This window comes from Crinia signifera, chromosome 3 (genome assembly GCF_055691185.1).
Source record: "Crinia signifera chromosome 3, ASM5569118v1, whole genome shotgun sequence".
Classification (NCBI taxonomy): Eukaryota; Metazoa; Chordata; class Amphibia; order Anura; family Myobatrachidae; genus Crinia; species Crinia signifera.
Genome location: NC_139219.1, coordinates 222,081,497 through 222,104,572, shown reverse-complemented (window position 1 = coordinate 222,104,572; position 23,076 = coordinate 222,081,497). Strand labels below are relative to the sequence as shown.

The 23,076-nt window shown below is 40.7% G+C and overlaps 1 protein-coding gene across 5 annotated transcripts in view; it reads left to right on the top strand.

Annotated features, from left to right (window-relative positions):
- The window catches only part of TFRC (transferrin receptor), a 34,358-nt gene extending 14,357 nt beyond the window's left edge, over nt 1-20,001 (top strand). For 4 of the 5 annotated variants that reach the window (XM_083177503.1, XM_083177505.1, XM_083177501.1 and 1 more), the window contains exons 3-19: nt 253-460; nt 1,001-1,229; nt 2,978-3,121; nt 5,605-5,704; nt 6,241-6,363; nt 6,477-6,587; nt 6,718-6,857; nt 11,582-11,733; nt 11,861-11,980; nt 12,382-12,467; nt 13,388-13,451; nt 13,562-13,629; nt 13,905-13,975; nt 14,431-14,512; nt 14,642-14,863; nt 15,827-15,967; nt 16,083-20,001. In XM_083177503.1, coding sequence (XP_083033629.1) covers nt 253-460; nt 1,001-1,229; nt 2,978-3,121; nt 5,605-5,704; nt 6,241-6,363; nt 6,477-6,587; nt 6,718-6,857; nt 11,582-11,733; nt 11,861-11,980; nt 12,382-12,467; nt 13,388-13,451; nt 13,562-13,629; nt 13,905-13,975; nt 14,431-14,512; nt 14,642-14,863; nt 15,827-15,967; nt 16,083-16,325 — 2,304 coding nt within the window. In that variant the 3' untranslated portion in view covers nt 16,326-20,001. The remainder of the gene's footprint in view (nt 1-252; nt 461-1,000; nt 1,230-2,977; nt 3,122-5,604; nt 5,705-6,240; nt 6,364-6,476; nt 6,588-6,717; nt 6,858-11,581; nt 11,734-11,860; nt 11,981-12,381; nt 12,468-13,387; nt 13,452-13,561; nt 13,630-13,904; nt 13,976-14,430; nt 14,513-14,641; nt 14,864-15,826; nt 15,968-16,082) is intronic. The other variant, XM_083177502.1, reaches the window with a different exon arrangement.
- The last annotated feature ends 3,075 nt before the right edge of the window (nt 20,002-23,076 follow it).

Here is a 23,076-nt window from a genome sequence, read left to right as displayed (position 1 = left end):
TGAGTAGATTTGTAGATATTACTTGCAGCTTTTCAATTGCACCTCTGTTATTAATCAGTCTGGCTTTCTTTTTTGGCCTGGACTGGTCAGGGTTTCACTGCCTTTATGTGAATAATACTTGACTCTCTGGTTTAAAACCACTCCACAGCAGTAACCCAGTGGCAGTTGTTTCATAATGTAGCAGCTGAACTGCATTATTTAATGGTCTTTATAGTGTACATGGTTATAAATTTTTTTTTTTCTGCTTTTTAGTTTGGTAGAGTCCCTCTGACATATACTCGCTTCAGTTTGACACCGCAGACCGATGGAGATGGAAGTCAAGTAGAGATGAAATTGGCAGATGACGAAGAGTGTGGTGATCAGACACTGGGAGACAATCTTGTGCAGCACAGACAAATAAACAATGGGTGCAAAAGCTTGTGTTTTAAAATACTTGGTGCAGTTCTCTTGTTTTTGATAGGTAAGCACTACATCAGTCTCACGTGATTGATATGCACATCTGCAATAGTAATTCTGTACAGTAGCAGCATGTAAAGATCCTGCAGCATGCAGTGCGGGTTGAGTCTCCCTTATCCATGTATTTCAAAAACTGAAAAATTCTGAAAACCGTTATTTTTCAGAATATTTTGTTTTACTTACTATTCCACGGCGGCAATCAGAATCCTCTTCAGCTGCATCCCCGGTCCCAAGGATGCATTGCATGGGCCTGCCAGTGATGTCACCAGTGCATCCGCTGGGACTGGAGATGCCGCTGAAGAGGATTCCGCAGGCCACCGTGAAAGCCGGGGGACCAGGTAATTACAAAAAAGAAAAATATTCAAAAATCCCTTACCCAAAATGCTTGTGGTCTCGAGCATTTCGGGTAAGGGGTACTCAACCTATATTAGCATTTTCAAAGAACACAGTCCTAGAATTAGAAGAGCAACATGAACGTTTCAATAGCCTACACTTTCGCTATGATACACCAAATGTATTATTTTCTTAAACTGTTTCCTTGTAGGATTTCTTATTGGGTACTTAGTTTACAGAGGACGTGAGACCTGCCTTTCTACTTCTGCTGCAATTGGATCTGAAATTAAAATGGATACTGATGGTGACCGTGACTCTGATGGTGAAATTGATTCGGACTTAGAGAGTGAAGCAGAGCTGCCCAATATTCTTTATTGGAGTAACCTGAAGCCTATGTTGGACCGTAAACTAGACAACGTTTTCTTTGAGGATAGACTTAAGTAAGTAACATCTGTGATACAAATGTTCTATATGGTTTTATATTCTAAAAATAAAAAAATCACAGCACCCTCTTGAGAATCGCAAAGTGACAGCTGCAGCAGCCATGCCAGTCTGGTTAGCAATTCTTACTGAAATATGACACTTATACTGTACTACCACTTCTATGTGTAGTCGCTATTGGGGTGGCCAATCGCAGGATTCCCGGATTTCTATCCCGGAATTCGACTTTCCAATCCCGGGGGTTTTGGGATTAGACTGCGCATGCAGAGTCTAATGCCTGGCAGTATCTGAGCACTCGCTTCGATGCTGCCCGGCTTCTCCCATGCATGGCTGTGTGGCTTTGTGCAGTGTGATGTTTTTTTTTTTTTTATTATTATTATTTTAATTGGTGAAGCCAATCAATCCTGGGATTAATCATTTTTCAGTCCCGAAACCGGGATTGAAAAAAATGCTCTGGGATTGGCTTCCCTACTTGCTATGCACAGATATTGACTAATATATACAATGTTACAGACTATGCAACATAAGAGAAATTAATGTGTTTCTATGTTTGGGGGGGGGGGGGGGGGGGGGGATTCTCTATCATCTAGCAGGGGACACTGGAGTGTATTCACACTGGGTACAGATGTTCCACTTGTTGGAGCTGGGCATTTACTAAATAAAAAATGAAACCAGTCCTTCCCTCTACTACCCATAACAACTCCGGTTAGAATATTTTCCCAAGGGAGCTGTTTTTTTGTTTTCATTTTATTTTTTTGGGGCTCAAGACCCTTCCCTAATTAGTCTAAAGAGTAAGGGTCCGAGTACTCTGCACCCCTGCCTTGTGCATGTCAATGGTCTGTGCTTTCTGTACAAGCCTCTGCCCATACGTAACAGGGTTCCTACTGCCTCTCACGAAGGGGCTGTCATACGGCAGGAGGGGGGGGGGGGGGCAGGCACACTGGGTGAGCCTCGCATCTAAGCCGGGCGGCAGGCTTGTCTACCTAAAGCCAGTATAGGCCAAGGCACATTGCTCATTCTACTCACTCCTGCTCCTCTTCTCTAAAGGTTGAGTACAGAACTGAGTCCAGAAGAGCAGTCTATGGCTGATGGGATTCCTGTGTCCAACCAGCATTCCAGATCTTTCTTTCAAGGACAGGGAGTGCACTGGGATGTGGAGTTTGGAGAGAAGAGAGCTTATACTGTAAGGGTTATTGCTCGCTGGTTTTCTCTAGAATGCCGGTTCGGTATTACCCGGATCTCCAAGCGGGATCTTATTGGCTATCCAAATCATGTGACAGCCAATCTGAAAAATTCGAACGTGTGCTAATTTTGGCGGTAAGAACTGAGGCTATCCAAACTGCACATCCTATAGTTTTCTTCCTGTTCTTATATTTCATTCTGTGTGTGGCATAAGGATAGGTAGGTACAGCGCTAAAGCTTTTCTCCTGTTCTGCCTGCAGCGATAAATACACACTTAAGCCTGATGGCAAGGCCACACTATGTGAAGCTTGCACAAGCTCTGTGAATTCAGGAACGGGAAATGCTTCCATGTTGGCAGGGGCTATGACCAATTTATTCTCTGAACTAGTGGATTAAAACCTGCTAATTAAAAAAAAAAAAAAATCCTTGAAGCCAGCGATTGATACACAATAGGCATTTCAGCTGCAGTTCTAAACCAAAGTTTGCTGTGAAACTAAACAATTTTTTTAATTTTTTTTTTTTAATTTACAACACTTAATCCATCATTTTTTACATATGGTTACAGAGATCTGTCGGGGAGCATGACCCGTGAAGCTGGATCTATTAATGAAGAAAGTATTGCTAAAGTCATGCACGATGAGTTCACGAAGATATCCTTGGATAAAGTGTGGAATGACGAGCATTATGTCACATTGCAAGACCCTGGCAGGTGTGCTTCTGTTCTCAAGTATTGCCTTAAATATTCTGCATCCGTTATTATTTATTTATTTTTAAGAAATTTAAGTTATGTCTTAAATGGGGCTCAAATGAAAAAAAAGGATTTGGCGGCCAGACCGCACAATACTTCATGAAATTGAGATTGTGGTATTGCATGTGCATTGTTCTGATGAATTTGAGCTTGTATAGGATCTGAGATCAGGATAACCTTACTAAAGCTTCTAAAATATGGAAAGCTGATGTCGCCCATAGTAACCAATCAGATTATGTCTATCATTTCTCTATTGCAGCCTAGAAAAGGACAATCTGGTTACTATGGGCAACATCACCTCTTTATTTTTAGGAGCTTTAGTTATACCCCAATCACACCAGCCTCTTTTTCGCTGGTTGGTCCCGGGAACAACCCGGGTGTAGTGCTGGTGTGAACCAGTCCCTGGCCAAAATCCTGGGAGCAATGCCCCGGCATTTCAATCCTGCTAGCTACCAGGATTGCTTCCGGGACCTTCCCAGGATATGGTGCTGTGTGAACGGGTAACCTGGGTCAAGAGACTAGGGTCCTGTTAAAGTATGGGGTAGGCAGCACTGTCGGCTCCTAGTGCTGCCGCCTCTCGGCGATGCCTTGCCACCCCGCCCCGTGTGACCTCACTCAACGACCCAGCAATAAGCCTCAGACCTTGCAGACTGCAAATGCCGGGTCTCTCCTAGAATGGACGCATGTTCTAATCCTGGGGGCGGCACGCATGGTATGAAAGGGATATACATTTACCCCCACTCCTGCTAAAAATAGGGCCTGTCGTGATAATAATTTCTGCCTGTATTCTATTATTAATGTAATCCATTTCCCCCCCCATTCTTCCTGGACAGCCCTTGCTTCTTTTTACCCTTACAAAACATGAGTGTTGCTTTAGTACTACATACATTTGTAGAATGGTTTCCTAATGCTGTGGCATGGTAATTCTGTAGACAACTTGTGTAAATACCTTGCGCAAGAAAGAACTGACTGTTTGCACTGTTACCAGGATGTTGCCTCCGTTTTCTTCTCTGCATATTTCCTGGCACTGTGTGTTTAAAATGTTTAGTAAATGCTGCTTTGCCCTTTAAAACATCCCCTCAGTCTATGACAATCCCCATTGGTTTGCAAACTGAAAAAAAAAAAAAACGATGCTTGGACCACCAAGAGAAGGGTGTGTTTTGATACTCTTATATTTGTTTTAAAATGTAATTTTAGATTGTACACAGTATATAAAAAAATATACTTTCAGCATGAGTGTTCAATTTAAAATGTACATTGTGGGTCTGACGATGCAGTTGCGGCACATAATAAAGGTGTGGTTTTTTTTTTTTTTTTTTCTTTATTCGCGATCCAGCAGTTGGAATACCGGTAGTCGGAAGACTGTTGTCTGGATCCAGACGTAGGGCGGTATTCAATGAGGCTGATTCGCCAGGTTTTTATGGCGATTTTGTGCTGTAAGGTGAATTTCTGACTAAAACGGTGAATCACCCTATTAAATGACCAGATGGCGAATACATTTTAAGGTATTTTTCGCCATGATTCACCGAGTAGCAATGGCTATCTTTTTATGGTGAAGTGGAAGGTGAACTTTTAAAATAGTGTTTTGTTTTTTACAATTGGTGTAAAAAAATCAGGAATTTTATTCATATGCTGTAGTGAATATACCCGGTCCCCTGCTGGCACCCCCGGGGGGCAGCCTGTGCTGCCTGGCACCCGGGGAGCCCACCTTCCCCCCCCACAAACGTTCTGGGGCAGGCAGGGAGACTTCCATCTCCCTGCCTGCCACCGCCCTCAGGCTCCCTGCGGCGTCCGCCGCAGGAGCTCAAATTCGCCGGTCAGGGGCAGCTAGCCCCTGACTCGTTGAATACCGGAGCCGGCGAGGCTCCGGAACGCAGTGAGCAGTGGCGAATGTGCAGCGAATCCTAAACAGGATTCGCTGCACGTCGCCAGTATTCACATTGAATACTGCCCATAGTCCACAATTGCCGGTACTGCTGGAATCCTGGCTGTTGGCATCTCTGTCATAAGAATACTACACAGCTATTCCCAACCTCTCGGACCATGGCAATCCAAAATAAAGTTGATGTCTTCCATCTCCCCAATCAATCTGTACGCCAGAGCATGTATTTGCTACAATTGGGCCAATATACTCCATTTTAAGTGGCAAATCTATATTAATGTAACTCCAATGACAAACCCTAAAACACATTGCCAGATGTGTACATTTTGGATGTGAAAAAGCTACATTACCAGTTAAATCTAACCGTACTGTCCCTGCTCATTAGAAGTGGCAGGCTAACTTATAGCACCTCATGTGCCTGTAACCAGAATGTAAGATTGGATCTTTGTGCTAAAGACCTAAAAGAATACATTTTAGTTATGAAAATGTTAAATTACTGCTTATTACTAATTGTTGTACTTGGTATATAATTAATTAAAAATTCCGTCGATTTGTCTTATAGTAGACCCAACAAGATAACGGTTTGGAAGGCAGATGGTTCAGCAGATGAGATCTTTACTCCCACATCATATGTGGCCTACAGTCCTAACGGTTCTGTTAATGTAAGTGAACTCTGTTTTTTTTTTTCCTTTGCAATACAAGTCTGCTAAATACCACTTATATGAACTTTCTGCTTTAAGTTATATTGCGGATTATCAGAGTTAATATTGTTGGCTCTTCCTAGTATATCTAAAGACACATACACACTGGGTGAATTTGAGCTGAAAGCCACTCAAACTTTGTTTTGAGCGGCTTTCAGCTCAAAGCCGCCCAGTGTGTACGGCCCGGCAATACGCTCTCCCGCATCATCGCCAGGAAAGCCGTCCATCTGCTGGTATACGCTATCCATACACACTGGGCAGAAATCGCCCAGTGTGTATGGACCTGAACCTTAGTTTCAATATCTCTGGTCAGCTATCAGGATATGTGGTCTGTGCACAGAAATTAAATTGATATACTCTACTTACAGAATTAAGAGGAGGAGATGAGGGCTATATGGAAAAAATATTACTGTTATATGTGTATTTTATATTTCTGTTCTTGCCAGCAGCATGTACCTACAAAGTTTTATACATCTCAATTCTCTTCTATTCTTAAGGCTGGTGTTGTGTACTCTCTTTATGGACGGACAGAAGACTTTGATACTCTGCGTGTCAACAATATTTCTCCAGTTGGTAAACTGGTTCTTATTCGTTCTGGATTAATACCCATTTCTGAAAAGGTACCATGTGTGTTTGTATATGTTTTTTTTTTTTTAACCTGTTCTAGCTATCCCAAATACATTGACACAACATTTTCTGAATTTGTAACATCTTTTTTTTTTTTTTTTAATAGGTTAAAAATGCAGAGATCGCTAATGCAGCAGGAGTACTTATTTATCCTGACCCTGATGATTTCACCTTCCCTACTGGGGAAGTTAAAGACATAGATGCACCTTTTGGACATGTGAGTTACTTATTGAGAAGTAGGATGCCACTTGGCAGTTAGTATGGGAGCAGTGTTCAGCTTTAGTTAACTTTGCTTAAGTCAGGGGCCTATGGCATGTTCTTAGTGTGGTGTGTTTTTTCTTTTATAGGCTCATTTTGGTACTGGTGATCCCTATACGCCTGGGTTTCCATCTTTTAACCATACGCAGTTTCCGCCATCCAGATCTTCAGGACTCCCGGGTATTCCAGTTCAATCTCTTTCCAGTGGGGATGGAAAGAAACTTTTGAGGTATGAGTGTTTCAGTTAACGCCCCCAAAATAAACAACATAGTATTACAGTCAATGAGTGGTGGTGGTTGTTTTTTTCCCTTTACTATCTAATGAATTTTCATAGTGTAAAAATCTGCATGTCAAGCTATGCTTAGGTGTGGACGATATAGGGTAAACTGTAAGCGAAGGAGAGAAATAAATAAATTTTTGAGGTGCACTTAATGCCCCATACACTGTACGATTTGGGCCCGATGTCACTAGATTCCGATGGATCGGGCCAATTGGTTAAAAATTATTATAATAATATCAATCTCCATACAAATGAATGGGCAACCACTGATTGTCAGAGAGTGCTCTCAGGCAATCAGTGGCCGTCCAAATGGGAGGCTGCTGATTGGGCAGCCACTGAATGGCTGAGAGCTCTTTCAGACATTAATTTGTATGGTTTTTTTTATTTTATTTTTTGCAGCCCTGCTCCCCTTGCTTGGCTCTTTGTGAACCCTCTGCCTGCAACTCCCCAGGAGTTGCATGTGATAAATTGCATTCAAAACTTGGCACATCAAGTTCCTAAACGTATTTGAACCCTCCCGAGTAGCTGCCAGGGAAATCGGGTCCAACTTGTCTGAAATGTATGGGGGCCTTTGGTACCTTTTGATTTGGTAGAAACTGTGCATGGCATGTAACCTTTTATTAATTTTATTCTTTAAAAAAAAAAAAAGTACAAAGTCAATGAATAACATTTGACAAAAAGACATTTAACAAGTAGTAATTAGTACAGGTTGATTATCCCTTATCCAAAATGCTCAGGACCAGAAGCATTTTGAATAATGGATGATGCCATATTTCGGAATATTTTTAGATTTGAATGAAGTATCTTGCATTTATGTATAAGCACATCAAACACATGTAATGCACACTAATATATTTAATTTGTGCATGAAATTATGTTTGGAAACAGTATGTGCAATCTCAGGCACTGGGGGGATTATTGTAGTTCACTTGAAAAGGCACAATCACTCTCTAATGGACAAAACCATATGCACTGCAGGTGGGGCTGATGTAACATGTGCAGAGAGAGTTAGATTTGGGTGTTTTCTGTGCAGGGTAAATACTGGCTGCTTTATTTTTACACTGCAATATAGGTATCAGTTTGAAGTACAAACCCCACCCAAATCTAACTCTCTCTGCAAATGTTACATCTGCCCCACCTGCAGTGCATATGATTTTGTCCATTAGAGAGTAATTGTGCCTTTGCGAGTGAATTAGAATAACCCCCTGAATTTGAATGCCAAGCAATCATTTTCTTGCACATATTTAGTGCCAGTTACAGATGTCCCCGGTTTTGTTGTTTATTCTGGAATGTATGGTTTTTCGGAATGATTGGATAACTGATATTTGGATAAGGGATACTCAACCTGTGCCTAATGGTACTGTTTAGTAATTGCTCATTATGCTATAAGATAGGGTCTCATGTTTCTTGAAAAATACATGCCTGTTCTAGAAGGCAAACGCAGAGAAAAAAACATTCTTTATTTTGATTTTGGAGATTATACAGTGTTTTTTCTGGACTCATATGAAATCGTTTTAAGTTCCAAGTATATTTCAGACTTTTAGTCAAGTGCTGTGGTATGTCTCATTTGTCTGTCTTATAAGTACAGACTGAACACATGGCATGAAGGCATGTAACCTAGAAAGTTGTTTGCGTCCAGTCGTATCGTGACATGCAAGATTCCTGTGGTGGTAAAGTTCAGAAGTACAATTGTTGCAAAAATTATATCCATCTATGCTTCATAGTGCAATATAATTTTATTAAAAAAGGATACATTTGCTTGAAAGTAAAAAGCACAAATATTCACGTCTCGTACCACACTATTCCTCAGTGTGGGCTTTAGTACCATATGATTTAAAATCACATATAACCCCGGTCACCGTTAGTATCCTGGCATGCGTTTACTGGAGTCCCACTGCAGCATCTGTGTCCTGTGAACAAACTAGGCACTGGCGGGCGTCTCTCCCTCTCCTGCATGTCCGACAAGTGGCCGGCTGGTGTCTGCGTGTGACTGTGTATATGTATTTATATATTTTATTTATTTTCTCTTTCCCGATGTTCATCATCTGTCAGGGGACCAGCCAATTCTTTTACCTCTCTCAGCTAAGGTCCTTGCCTGCATCCAAATCTTCAACATCTGTCTTTGACGGCATGGTGCTTGAATCTGTTCTCCTGAAGCAAAAAGGGTTGTCAGACAGCGTAGTTCAAACTATGATTAAGGCCTGAAAACCTGCTTCAGCAGAGATATACTATAGCAGGGGTAGCCAACTTGAGAGCTACCAGCAGGTCACATTTTCCACCTCACCTTGCAGGTACACAGGTGCACTCATTACTGACTAACACATATTTTAAAAGATCCACATGTGGTGCTAATTACTTCACTTGTGATTCTGTGAGGTGAGCTGGAAAACGTTAACGGTTGTTAGCTCTCCAGTACTGGAGTTGGCTACCCATGTACTATAGAGTATGGCATAGCTACTTCTCCTGGTGTGCTTCAAGAAATTAGAACACCAAGATTTTCAAGACGACGAGAATACTTGCTTTTCTCCAAAGAAAAAATAGCTTCCTTATTTGATATAAGTGGGTATCTTCAGCCTCCTTATGCTCCTCCAACAGCCCTGTGGTACTTAACGGTTGTCCTGGATGCTTTAGGGAAATTTCCATGTTTAACCCTTAAAAGTAGTGGATTTGAAATTGCTCACTGCAAAGGCTGTCTTTTTGCTTGCAATAGCATCAGCCAGACGTGTATCTGACCTTAATGCACTTTTGTGCCTGTCTTCTTTTATTATTTTTCACACGGATATGGCCGGCCCTAAAACAAGACCTACACACCTGTTCCCTAGGTGTGGTTTTGACCCTTGAAACGCTGTGGAACGTACTGCTTCAATAAAAAAAATCTGAAGCATTGTTTGTCCTTTATGGATTTCACAATCGTGGTTGGCCAGCCAGCAAACAAACTTTGGCTCGCTGGATATGACTGGTAATTAAGCAGGCTTCCGAACAAGCTAAACCTTCCATACTTGCTTCTATTACTGCACATTCTACCAGGTCTGTTGGACCATCATGGGCATCTGCGGAAGAATTGTGCAAAGCAGCAATGTGGTCTTCTATCCACACGTTCATTAGGGTCTATGCCTTTTTATACGTCCACCTCTCAGGATGCTTCCTTTGGTCGCCAGATTCTGCTGGTTCCTCAGTCAAGTACCCCCTTTTGAGTATACTGGTTTGGGACATCCCTGATGTTATCCCTGTGGGACCATGAATCCCAAAGAAGAAAACAAAAGTTATGTAGACTAACCCTCTAACTCTGAGGTGTATGGTTCCCACAGGGCGCCCACCCTATTGTTGGCTTGAGGAATTCTAGTGGTCTATTGATGTGCGACATACGGGACCTTGGCTACTAGTCTCTCTCACTCTAGTACTGGGGTAGCACTAGTACTGGGGTAGCCAACTCCAGTCCTCGAGAGCTACCAACAGTTAATGTTTTCCAGATCTCCTCACAGAATCATAAGTGAAGTAATTAGCACCACCTGTAGATCTTATTTAAAATGTGTTATTGAGTAATGATTGCAGCATCTAGGTGGTCTGTAAAATGTGAACTGTTGGTTGCTCTCGAGGACTGGAGTTGGCTACCACTGCACTAGTATGTTATCACATGTCTTCTTCCTTCTCTGCTGCCTACTGGTTAACATAACTGATGAGCTGAAGGCGGGGTTATATGGGAGCGGAGCCGTGCATCCTGGGAGTCCTAAGAACTTAGCTGATTGGTGCCCAGTCCTCTGGATCCATTTGCAACCCCTATGTTATCCCTGTGGGAACCATGAACCTCTAAAAAAGAGCGTTAACAAGGTTAAGTCTACCATAACTCTCATTACATTCTCTCTATCTCACTATTTTCCCCAAAGGCACCCTTTCTGTGTTTGTACATGCAGAAGCAATAGAGACCAACATTGTAGTAGGCTCTAAACTCTAGTCTTGCTATTAGTAATAATGCTCTCTAAACTACCACAAGGAATCGTATACCACAGATGTAGGATACCTTAAAAAACCTATTTCCTCTGACATATGTATAAGGAGCGTTTTTGCAACAATTGTACTTCTGTATTTTACCACCACGGGAATATTAATGTATGTGTGTGTTTATTTTATGCATTTTTCACTAAATCAACGGTAGGTAAGTGGCACAGTACTCTTCCGTCCTCCGCTTACAATTATTGCTTTTTATAGTCTCTTAGGAGCACTTCCATTATCCAGTGGATAACCTACAATTAGAGAACACATTTCCCGCATTTCTTTGGAGTAACCTACCTCTACTACAGGTGGAGCCAGCCCCGTTGCTTCCGTTCCGTGGAGAGCCAATCACCATGGTGTGCCATAGATTCTACGTGTTGATCTCCGACGCTCGCACGTCCTGTACCCGGCAATGGGCGCGTCAGCGGCGACTATGAGGCTGGCTCCATCTGTATACACTTGAGTGCTGTATTTTTTACCAGTGCTTCTCCCCTCCCCCATCACTTCATACATATATATATCTCTATCTCGTTACAGATCTTGTTCCTCCAAAATGTTAATCCATCTTGTTTTCTAAGTTGGTACATGTGACTAGCTTTAATGTGCTATATGAAATACAGAGTTTATTATGATATAATCTATAGGGTTCTACGTGTTAATGTAAGGCTCATGTCCTTTTTCAGGAAACTTGATAATCGTGGCTGCCCAGTTAGTTGGAATGACGGTTGTTTACTTAGTGGACTGTATAAAAATGTTACACTTGAGGTGGACAATACTATGACTGAGAAGAAAATCTACAACGTTTTTGGGGTTCTAAATGGATTTGATGAACCAGGTAATAACAAAATATCTGAAAATGGGTTATATCCAGTTCCTGTCATGTCACTATACTGCATAAATTGTTTCAACCACAGCTATTTCATGTCTTGGTTAACAGTGTGTGTTTGACACTCATTCTACAGATCGCTATGTTGTGGTTGGTGCTCAGAGAGACTCTTATGGCACTGGAATAGCCAAGGCAGTCGTTGGATCATCTGTTTTGGTAGAGCTTGCCCGTGTGTTATCAGATATGGTTAAAATAGGCAAGTAATAATGGTTTTATGTTACTCAAAGCACAGTATACCACTACATATTTCTTTTTAGATGTGTTTTTTGACCATTAAGTTGTGTTCTGGGGGGGAGGGGGGCTTGTTTAGGTTAACCCTTTGAGTGCCAATGTCTGAGAGATGTGCAAAATATCCGCTAAAAATACCAGCGTCGCTCACATTTGTTATGTAAATTCAAGTAAAAAATTATATTTCCTATATAAGGTAAACATTACAGGTCATTATGATGAATAAAAATGTTCTTGGCCATTTTCACACCTATTTTTGACAAATTCAATTGGCACTCAAAAGGTTAAACCCTCTTTTGCTCTTAATCCTAGAGAAAGTGTGAGCGCAGTTATGAATGTAAAGATGGCTCTTTCATTTTTTACATACAGAAGGGTATAAGCCCAGGCGCAGTATCGTGTTTGCAAGTTGGGGTGCTGGGGATTTTGGATCGGTTGGTGCAACTGAATGGTTAGAGGTAAGTTCCCTTACTATATATTTTTGTTCTGCAAGCAGTTCTTGCCTCTTCATTTTGTTACTTTTCTTTAACTGCACGTTCATTAGTATAACTGAAATACTAAATGGAATCTCACAGATGTGTCCATATACATCTTGGTTTTATTGTGGCTTGGACTCCGCAAAAGTCACGCTTTGTGATGTTTCAAAAAATTTGCTTCTCTAATCTATTACTTTATAAAAATTCTACAGCTGCAAAAAAAAAAAAATTTAGAATCCATCTACTTGCTACATTTGCCAGATAAGCCGTGTTTTACATGTTGTGACAAATTGAGAAAAAAATCCGAGATGGACACATCTATATCTATAGGAAAAAAAACTTTTTTTTTTCCCTTTCCTGAGTAACGCTGGAGTTTTAATTTGAGTATTTCAAAGCCCACATGTTGCAAATACAAACGGCTCCATTTAATAACAATGATCAGCATTAGATTCCATTTAGTATTGCAGTTTTTATATTCATGAATGTGCAGTTATTTGGCTATCCAGCACAGTACAGCAGATCCACCTCCCCCTCAGCTGCATCTTCCACTCTATTGTTGGCAGCTGATTACTGCCAGTGTGCAGCAGCCAGTCTGTGCATTACGCTTTCACCGGGTGAGGACTTGGCAATGCATGGAAGACTTCTCTAAAACCAGAAAGGCGTTTGCTTAGGCTCCTTTGCTGGCAATGGGTACAGTATTGAGATCTCCATCGATAGATGGTGTAGACTGTACAGGGACATATAGCAATAAGTGACACTGGGCCAGATGCACAAAGCTTCAAAAGTAATAAAATGGAGAGTGATAAACAGCCAGCCAATCAGCTGCTAACTGTCATGTCCAAAATGTCAGGCAGGAGCTGATTGGTTGTTTTTCACTCTGAGTTATGTGTTTTGCCTTCTAGGGGTACCTTACCACTCTGCATCTTAAGGCAATATCCTACATCAATCTGGATGCTGTTGTTCAAGGTACACACATTTCATTTGAATGCTATACTGTAGTTCTAAACAACTTGGCTATTTATTCTTATCCATCTAAAAGTACTTATTGCATCCATACACTCTTCTGTTTATTACAGGTTCTGGATCATTTCAGATGTCTGCCAGCCCAATGATGTATACCATGGTCCAAAAAATAATGAAAGAGGTATTAAACTTTTGGATATATTTAAACCACTGTTTGCAGTCTCTAAAGGTGCCCATACATGTACCAATTACCCGGTACTTTTTGTGCTAAAATAGCATCGTTGTGCATGGGATGCGATGCTATTTTAGCACAAAAAGTACCGGGTAATTGGTACGTGTATGGGCACCTTTACAGTGCTTCATGCACAATGGAAATTGAGTTGTTTTTGTTTTAAGTGTATGAAGGATAATTGTGTAAGTTTTTATAACCTACTCGATTTGTATGTTTCCATTCAGATAGCCGATCCTACTGCATCTGACAAGCTCCTATATGACCAGTTCCCCCAAGTTAATGCTGAAAATTGCATGTAAGACTTTTCAAAACAAAAAATATGATGTTTTAAATGATTACAGTTTTAATGGGGATATCCTATTATGCCCGAACATCGGGTGCCAAGTCAGTTTTTAACTCCGGTAAAACTCCAATGTTTTACCGATGTTTATCGGGTTATCCAATATGGATCGCCCGTGTGTTGTGTTTTTTTTTTTAATGTATGGTTCTTCCAAAAACACAGGTTCAGTGTGTTAAGCCACGTTTTAATGGTAAACCAGGCTGCTTTCTGGGATTTTGCTTTGCCTAAGGCAGGTGAAACAACATCTCTAATAAGCCTCAGCATGGCCAGCTTTTCAGGGTTAATTTAATGGTTCCGGTTGAGTCTAAATATGTTAGTACAAAATTGTCACTATTATGTTTTTTTTAATTTTCAAGTCTACATTTGTACAACTCTATACCACACTGCTGCTTTGTTTTTCCCCTCTTCAGTCATTGTTTCTCCATGGATGATGCTGCTTACCCCTTTCTGGCGTACTCTGGAATCCCATCTGTATCATTTAGCTTTCGCAAGGTAATTGGAACTGCTTTGAGGGTCATTGTATGACAGGTCTCAAAATAAAAATGGTACAAATAACTAAGTAAATTTTCCATTGCCAATGCACTTTAACTTTAATATTTTGCCTATTTTATTTAATTTTAGGATAAAAAGCCTTATGGGTATCTAGGCACTTCAAAAGATACTTTAGAGTCCTTTAAGAAGCTGGTTAATGTGGATCCTATGTGCAGGACTGCTGTGAAGTTTGCTGGTCTGATAGTTCTGCGACTCACACACGACCACATTCTGCCATTTGACTCCACAAAATATGGAGAGGAACTACTGAAATCTATCGCTGACCTTAACAAACAAAGGATAGCCATAACGGTATGAAGCGATCTAGTAACTTTTACTCAATGTGTAAGTTATGTAAATCTGTGCTTCTCTCCAATGTCCCTCTGGACTATAAAAAAATAAGAGACAATGGGGCTTTTGTTAATACAAACAGTAATTTAAGTTAAGACTAGATTTCTGTTAACTGCTTTCAGATTAACGCAGTCATCCGCTCAAAATGAAAGGTATAATAAAAATACTTGTTTGAAATGTGCATAGTAAGTAGTCCTATATGTAAAGATTGGAACACATATAACCTTGGACATAAATTCTTAAGCATACATACAGAGCGATTTCGTGCTCATTTAGTAAGCACAGATCGCTCCATGTGTATGGCCCAGAGCGATGACTATGCGCGGTCTTGCGCGTCACTATCCCCCACTAGATAAGTCAGTGCATGCAGTGAAATTGCTTAGCAAGTGACTGCAAATCGCTCTGTGTGTACAGAATGAGCGATAGCGATCTACATCATCCTGAACCACTACCCTGCATTTTTTTTGTGGGTGGGGGGGGGCTTAAGTAAAATCATTTCGTACACATTGCTGCATGTGTATGGGGGATCTGGACACCCAGAGATCGCCTACCCTAAATAACAAGGCACACCTCTCCATGCCCCTTTAGTCTCTGCAAATCATCTGACATTGTCCATAGTCTCCAGTCTCCATATGCCAACACAGCGCAAGATTAAATGAGATGGTAAATTAATCCAGCCCCCTCTTTACCTCCAAAAGGTAATAATAGATTAAATGTAGAATTTAATGACCATATTGAATTGTCCTTTGCTTCATGATCATGCCTATAATGACCATAAGGAATTTGGGTCCAGCTGTAAAACAGACATATTAGAAGCCACAGAGTGTTTGCACAAAGTCTATATGGGTACATACATGTTTTGTTCGTAAAGGACACGCCAGGTACAGGTCTGGAAATGACCTATTTCTCATTCTTCCTCCTCAGACTGTGAACCTCAACTTGAGATGGATTAATTCTGCTTTGGGTGACTTCAGGAGGGCAGCTACCTCTCTTCAAAGGAATACCCTTGATTCCGACCTTGAGAACATGCCCTTAGTACGCTCTCTAAATGATCGTGCTATGAAGGTAAGTCGACGTGCAGTTACTATTAAACAGTAGGGACATAATAGCTGATATTGATATGCATTCATCACAATTAAAGTCTCTTTCCTTTTTTACATTTTTTTTGTTTTGTTTTCAGGTTGAATACTCCATGCTTTCCCCTTACGTCTCCCCTAAGGAAACTCCATTTCGTCATATTCTCTACGGCGTTGGCAATCACACAGTTTCAGCATTGATGAAGCACCTACTTTTGCTTAAGGATAATCCACCTCTGTTCAATGAATCTGTCTTTAAAAACCAGTTGGCTCTTCTTACTTGGAGTTTGCAGGGTGCTGCCAATGCCCTAGCGGGTGAGATTTGGGAAATAGATAATGAGTTTTGAAGCTGCGCCACCATCTAATCCAAGATTTTACAAAGGTTCCCTTCAGCAAGTTGGAGCCTCTGGGGCTGCTCATTTACAGCCAGATTATTCAGTGCCCTTTCCCATACAGACCTATCACATGCTGATCCAACCAAAATATGATTCACATTTCAATGTTACAGCACCAGGAAGAGCCTAAGAGTAATTGCTTCATGATCTACAGCCTGTGTCTTTATCTAGTGTGGGTGGCACCTTTGTAAAATCTTTGATATCGCAGTTATGTATATATGGCCAAACTAAGCACTTAATTGGTCTTTTCCCCAGCGTGGGTTTATTGTGCCCTTTGTAAATTTTTTATTATTATATTGGCATTGGGACTCTTGTTAAATTTAACTATTTTTGCGGCCTTATTTCAAGAAACCCTTTACAAAATCTATTACTGTTGAAATTCAAACACAGTTATCTATTTATGGTAACTGCCACTCATTCAATGACCTGTCAATTTGTATAGTTGCACATGGTTTTCTTGTGTTGGATGTTTATCACAAGAAGTGTCTACAGATTATTGACTTTTTTTTTTTTTTTTTTTTTTTTACTTGCAAAATTGAAAAGATATTTAAATGAGCGGTCTCACTCTTGTGACTGTCAGAGCTGATCTTTGAACTGTAGTAGGTAGTTACTTCACTTAAGTGTATTGTAATCAGCCATATTTTTTAACTCTAGTTTAATTCTAGACCTGCATACAAACTACGTTTTGCTATAGTTTATAGACAGAAGAGCCAATATGTTAAAATTGTTACACTGGTTTTATAATGGTTTTTTTACCTAATTTGAACTAACTTCCTGTAAGTCTATTTCAGGCACTTCTACATGCCGGGCACAAAACCTTGTATACCCTTGAACAACCTATGTTTGTATATATTTTTCTGTTTGGATATAATCTGTTGAACAGTTGCCGTGATGCAATTGCGCCCGCAACTCCAAATTTATATTGTCAGTTTAGGGGGAAATTTCAAAACCGTCTGAGTGAATAGGTTGAATGTTAACCAGTTATTGGCAAAAAGTGGTGATAATTTCATTCAGACATATCCGCATTGATTGGATTACCCCCCTTTAGATGTTGGCCATTAGTACTTCTGTCAGCCATGGGTAATCTTCATAAAATGTCTAGAAAACTTCTTTAAGATCTCCTCTGACAGCCTTAAAAAAAAAAATCAATGCACAAAAGGTCATTCTTACCAGACACTGCTTGTGTTCTAGGATTTTTTTTGTAATTCTTCCACTTGCTTTGAACAGAAATTGAATAGGCAGTACTGGCCACCAGTGTATGTCACAATCTTTATTTTTCAATTCCGCCCCCCCACCCCCACCCTTAATCTACGATTGTCTTACATTTTTAAAAGCCAGTAATGCTGCTGATTTTTGTGCGTGTCCAAAACTTAGATGCGTACTGTATAAATTTCTCCAGAAGTTAAAGCTGCTTGTGGGACAAGCCTTTCCCTTATATGGCTGACCCAACATTAATAACTGTTTAATTTATTGTTTTGCGGTACTTTGGTGGTGTTCTACTGGCTGCCTGCCTGCTCCAGATGGAGCTATTGCACATTTGGATATTAAATCGCTCCTGCTTTTTCACGTTAAAGTCTTCTTATTTTAAATGACACCTAACCCTGCAGAGCAGGTTCCGTGAGAATTTAAAGGTGGATCGATTTTTTTTTTTTTGTTTTTTTTAAAACTAGCAGGAATTCTAGATTTCCTCTATAGCACTGAATTTATTTATTTATCAGTGACAGCGATCACTATAAATGGTTAATGTGTTCTGGTAATTATCGGAAGCAGTGCCTTCCATAATAGACAGTTATACTGTCGGATTTTTTTTTACCTATGATAAAGATTAAAAGCAGCATCTGCTTACCTGACTGATCATGATACTGAAATCTCTGCTGTCCCACAGTGTAGGCAACCAACTTTTAAAGCTGATCTGATAAATCTCATAGCATGGTGTGTGTGTTTTTTTTTTTAAGGTCAAATAGTGTGGGACTAAGTTGGTTGAGATAAACTGCAAGCATACACAGCCTGCAAGATTGAAGTGTGCATTTTTACGTTGCTGTTGAAACCGCTCCTATTTCACTTTGTCTTGTACTAGCATCTTGCTGTATTGCCATAGGATGTTTTACTAGACATGTGTATGTACTGTGGGACGGGTTTTTTTTTTTTTTTGTGGGTGGCTTTTATTAAGCCTTTACAGCAGAATTTCTAGTGACTTTTTAGATCATGAATTTCAGTGGACATTATCGGGAGCAGTGTCTTCCATAATGGATATGTATAAAATCGGTAGTTTTTGCCTACCACTGTGTTATATCGGGGGCAGTGTACCCTCATGTTACACTACGGGTGTACTTTATTATCGGGAACAGTGTTTCCCATAATTGGTTTTACAATAAATGTCTTTCTTGCAATGCTTGAACTTATCGACTACTGTTCTGTCTGCATTTTGTCATCCTCTTCTTGACTGGTAACTACAGTACATTTAAAAAGGAAATGAACACTTTGTGCTTATGGCGCTATGTGGTGGTAAATTTGCGTATGGCTTCCACTGGCTTTTTAATTTTTTTTTCCTCCCCCTATGTAAACTAGTTTGAATAATGTCCACATAATGTGTATTGTCTCGAATTATACATGCAAGCACTTAATTAACTTTAATTACAGTACCCTTTTTCTCTGGATAAGCACTTAATAACTTAAAGCCAAAGTTACCCCTTCTTAAACCATATGTATAATAAAAATAATTTTGGTTTCCTTTTTAAATGTAAACCACATTAAAGTGGTGTGACTTTTATCGCCTTGTTTCAGCAGTACAGGTCTGTTCTGCTTGCCTGCAGCTTCTTGAAATGGTAAGCTTCCAAACCTTTTGGCTTTTTTAGTTTTGAGGTTTCGGTTACCACTGATATTTGGGAATATCGGCCATATGAAAGTGAGTGTCAAAACTGAAGCCTTTAGCTATAGAAAGTCGTATGTAATCTTCAAATCTGTGCATGTTTCATGTGTTAATTGTGTTAATTGTAGTATAGATGCTATTTCAGTTATTAATTCCCGATGTGTAGTGGACTACTGCACCAGTCCTTTAAAACGGTCTGTGCTCAATATATAGGGAAACACAGGAACTCTGGTCTAGATCTCTGAGGAAGGGCACAGTAATGCCCACTTAATAGTGAGTCAGGAGACATCTGGATACCTAGTTAAATGTATTACTAATTTACAAATCATGTAATACCGATCGCCCATCTAAATGGTTAAATGAGGCTTGTGGAACTTGCATAGTTTTAGACCATATTTTTGTAAAAAAATTTGCGTAACAGAATTTGCAAAGTCATGTTTTCAGGTCACCAACTATTCCTTCAAAGGTTCAATTTGGAAAGTACTGATGTTTATTAATTCAAGCTATTGATGTATACAGCATTATTACAGACTTTGTTAAAATATGTGTTTAATTAAAAAAAAAAAAAAAATGTAACTTGCCATGTCTGCGCCACTCCTTTTTTTGATGACTAGATTTACATTGTTTCAGCATTCCTGTGCTTATTTCCCTGCTGAGTCTTTGCGGAATAAACTACAATGTTCTTGCTATCACATATGGATTAACATTTCAATGTTACTAGGTTATGGTGTTGTGATTCAATAAAAGATTTGAACAAAATGTACTGGTTTTGTGTTCTGTGCTCCTGCATCTTCAGAATGACTGCTATATTACATTGCCTCAACCTTAAGCCCCCATACACACAATCAGCACTGCTGATGTAATAAACTATATCTGTGTTGCCGATGGTCAAACAACATATTGGTTACCGTATATCTTCCAGTGGTGTCACCCACTCACATGCTCACATGCAGGCCAGAATTGAAATGTATCCAAAGTGTGTGGGGGGGCGGCGCGGTAACTTTCAGCGGGAGCGCGCATAGTTAACGACCCTGAGCATGCACAAAGCCCTTCTGATCGATGTTTATAAAAAAAAAAAGGTATAGGTTGCTTTTACATATGGGCGGACTTTCTCAATCTTCAATCTGTTACTGCTAGGACAAATTGCTTTGGCATCAGACAAGCACATGGAACGGTTCTGCTATTGGAAGACACAAGGTGTTAGCAAATATTCAGAGTAATAGTGTGTACACACGGTAAGATTTGGCTTCCGATGTTCACGATATAGGGAACATCGGAAGCCAAATTGCATGCTTTTTTTTTAGGGCTTACGAGCCCTATGCGTGCTCCTGTGAGTGCATATCGGCAGCCAGATAGGGCAGGCAAGACTATATAGTGCAGATCTGCACTATATAGTCTAAATTGTGCCCCTCTAGCATGCCGTGCGATGCGAGTCCCGATGCGATCTGATCGCGTTGGGACTCGCATATCACGGCAGGATCTACCGTGTGTACACACCATAAGACTGTTTAAATAGCTCTTTTGGGATCCATTCAATACAGTGCACTGTGAATAGTGCTGGGAGCGAGAAAAAGCTCCCAATTCTTTAACTTGTTGGCTGGTTTGTTTCTACCTTTAAACCCAAAAATGAAGTAACATCCTTTTGTGTAGGTGGATAGAATAATGGGGGTGATTGGTTTGCAAACCAAACTCCATCTTTAATGGACAAAACCATGTGCACTGCAGGTGGGGCTGATGTAACGTGTCCAGAAAGAGCTGCATTTCGGTGAGTTTTATTTTGTTTCTTTGCAGAGTAAATACTGGCTGCTTTATCTTAAGGTGGCCATACACTGTACAATTATTGTATGCAATATGGACTAGATTTCTATGCAATGGGATCTAGTCCAAATTGCATACAATAATTGTACAGTGTATGGGCTCCTTTACACTGCAATTTAGATTTCCATTTGCACATTCTTCATTATTTTAAACTTTTTTTTTTTTTTTTTTTTTTTATTTGGGTGGTGGGAGGGATAGCAACCTCTTCAGGTTCTGCTCCAATCACCGCTGCCGCAACACATACCAGAACGGGTTAGTGTACAGCCTGGCATTGCAACCCCCCCCCCCCCCCCCCCCCCAGCTTGCCGCACACCCCAAACATGTCTGAGTGGTGAGCAGAAGCCAGGGACCCTGCTAAAGGGGGGGGGGGTGTAGTCGGGTTAACTTGTGCGGCACACTCGCAGGGGATCATATCATATGGTCCCTATCTGGGGAATCCCATAACCCCCTTTCACACACTGGCAACCTTTTAGCAAACTGACTTTCAGGCATGGTTTTAAGTGTATGTATGTTTGTATAGCCAGGAAGGGTATTCTGGAGGTTTAGCTCCCAAATCCTGTTTTGGTGCCTTTGCAAAGAAGCAGGCTTCCAAGAGTGAAGAGAAGACCTCTGCGTGACTGGCAGGAGGCTCCCCAATCTGGGATCCGAGTGGGGGGTCGCCTCTTGCAGTTCAGGGACTCTTGGGTCTTATCAGGCCAGGTTCCTTGGGTTCTCAATGTGGTTTCCCAGGGTTACAGGATAAACCTGAAGGGCGTTCCTCCAAAGAGGTGTCTCCTGGAAAAGGGCGTGGTGGTTCCGGTACCACGGGAGGAAAGGAAGAAGGGGTTTTACTCCATTCTTTTCTTAGTGCCCAAACCAGACAACTCATTCAGACCAATTTCTAAATTTAAAGTCTTTGAACCTCTACTTGTGGGTGGGTCATTTCAGAATGGAATCCTTGAAGAGTTCTCCTAGCGTCTATGGATATTCAAGACTCATATATTTGCACGTTCCTATATGCGTAGAACATCAGTCCTTTACAGCGTTTCGCAATAGGCGACTTGCATCTGCAATTTCGGGCTCTCCCCATTGGGCTGGCTACAGCTCCGAGGGTGTTCACAAAAATAGCAGCAGTCCAGGGAACAATCGTCCTTGCTAATGTACTGGAACTGCAGGCAGTCTGGAAGATGCTGTTGCAAGCAGAAGAGATTCTGTGGGGATCTCCCATTCAGATCCAATCAGACAATGCCATGGCTGTGGCATATCTGAATCACCAAGGCGGCACTCCCGGCAAGACTGTGATGAAGGAAGTGTCTCGGACTTTCGAGTGGGCTGATGCCAATGTTCTGGCCTTATCTGCTGTTTTTTATTCCGGGAAATTTCCGCTCAGTATTCACTGCTAAAAGATAGGGGAAGGGGCCACAGTTAAGATGCAAGTATAGTCAGAAAACTGAGGGAGAAACCAGTACATTTACAGAGGAGAAAGTCCTCACAGAACTCTAAAAACTGAAAGTGGATAAATCATTGGGGCAAGATGGGATACATCCAAGGATACTAAAAGAGCTTAAAGGGGAGCTGGTAAAACCCAATAACAGAATTATTCAACCAGTCACTAGCTACTGGAATAATACCAGAGGACTGGAAAACAGCAAATGTAGTCCCACTGCACAAAAGTGGAAGAAAGGAAGAGGTAAGCAACTATCGACCAGTGAGCCTTATATCAGTAGTAGGGAAATTGATGGAAACATTCTTAAAACAAGAGTTGTACCCACACCCGACTTATCCCCCTTCCCCTTATCTTCTCTTTCTTTCCCTCTTCTCTTTCCTTCACAATATATTGCTGAAAGATATTTTCTGGTAAATCTGTACACAACAAGTTCATGCTTAAAATGTTTATTGGGAATTATATTCAAATGTAATGCTATACTTTGTCACATTCTTTTTTTATACTTTCTTTTATGTGATGGACAAGATTATATAAGACTGAGCCTTTCAAAAAGAAAATGTTCCCTTGTTGTAACCTTTCACTTGTATTGT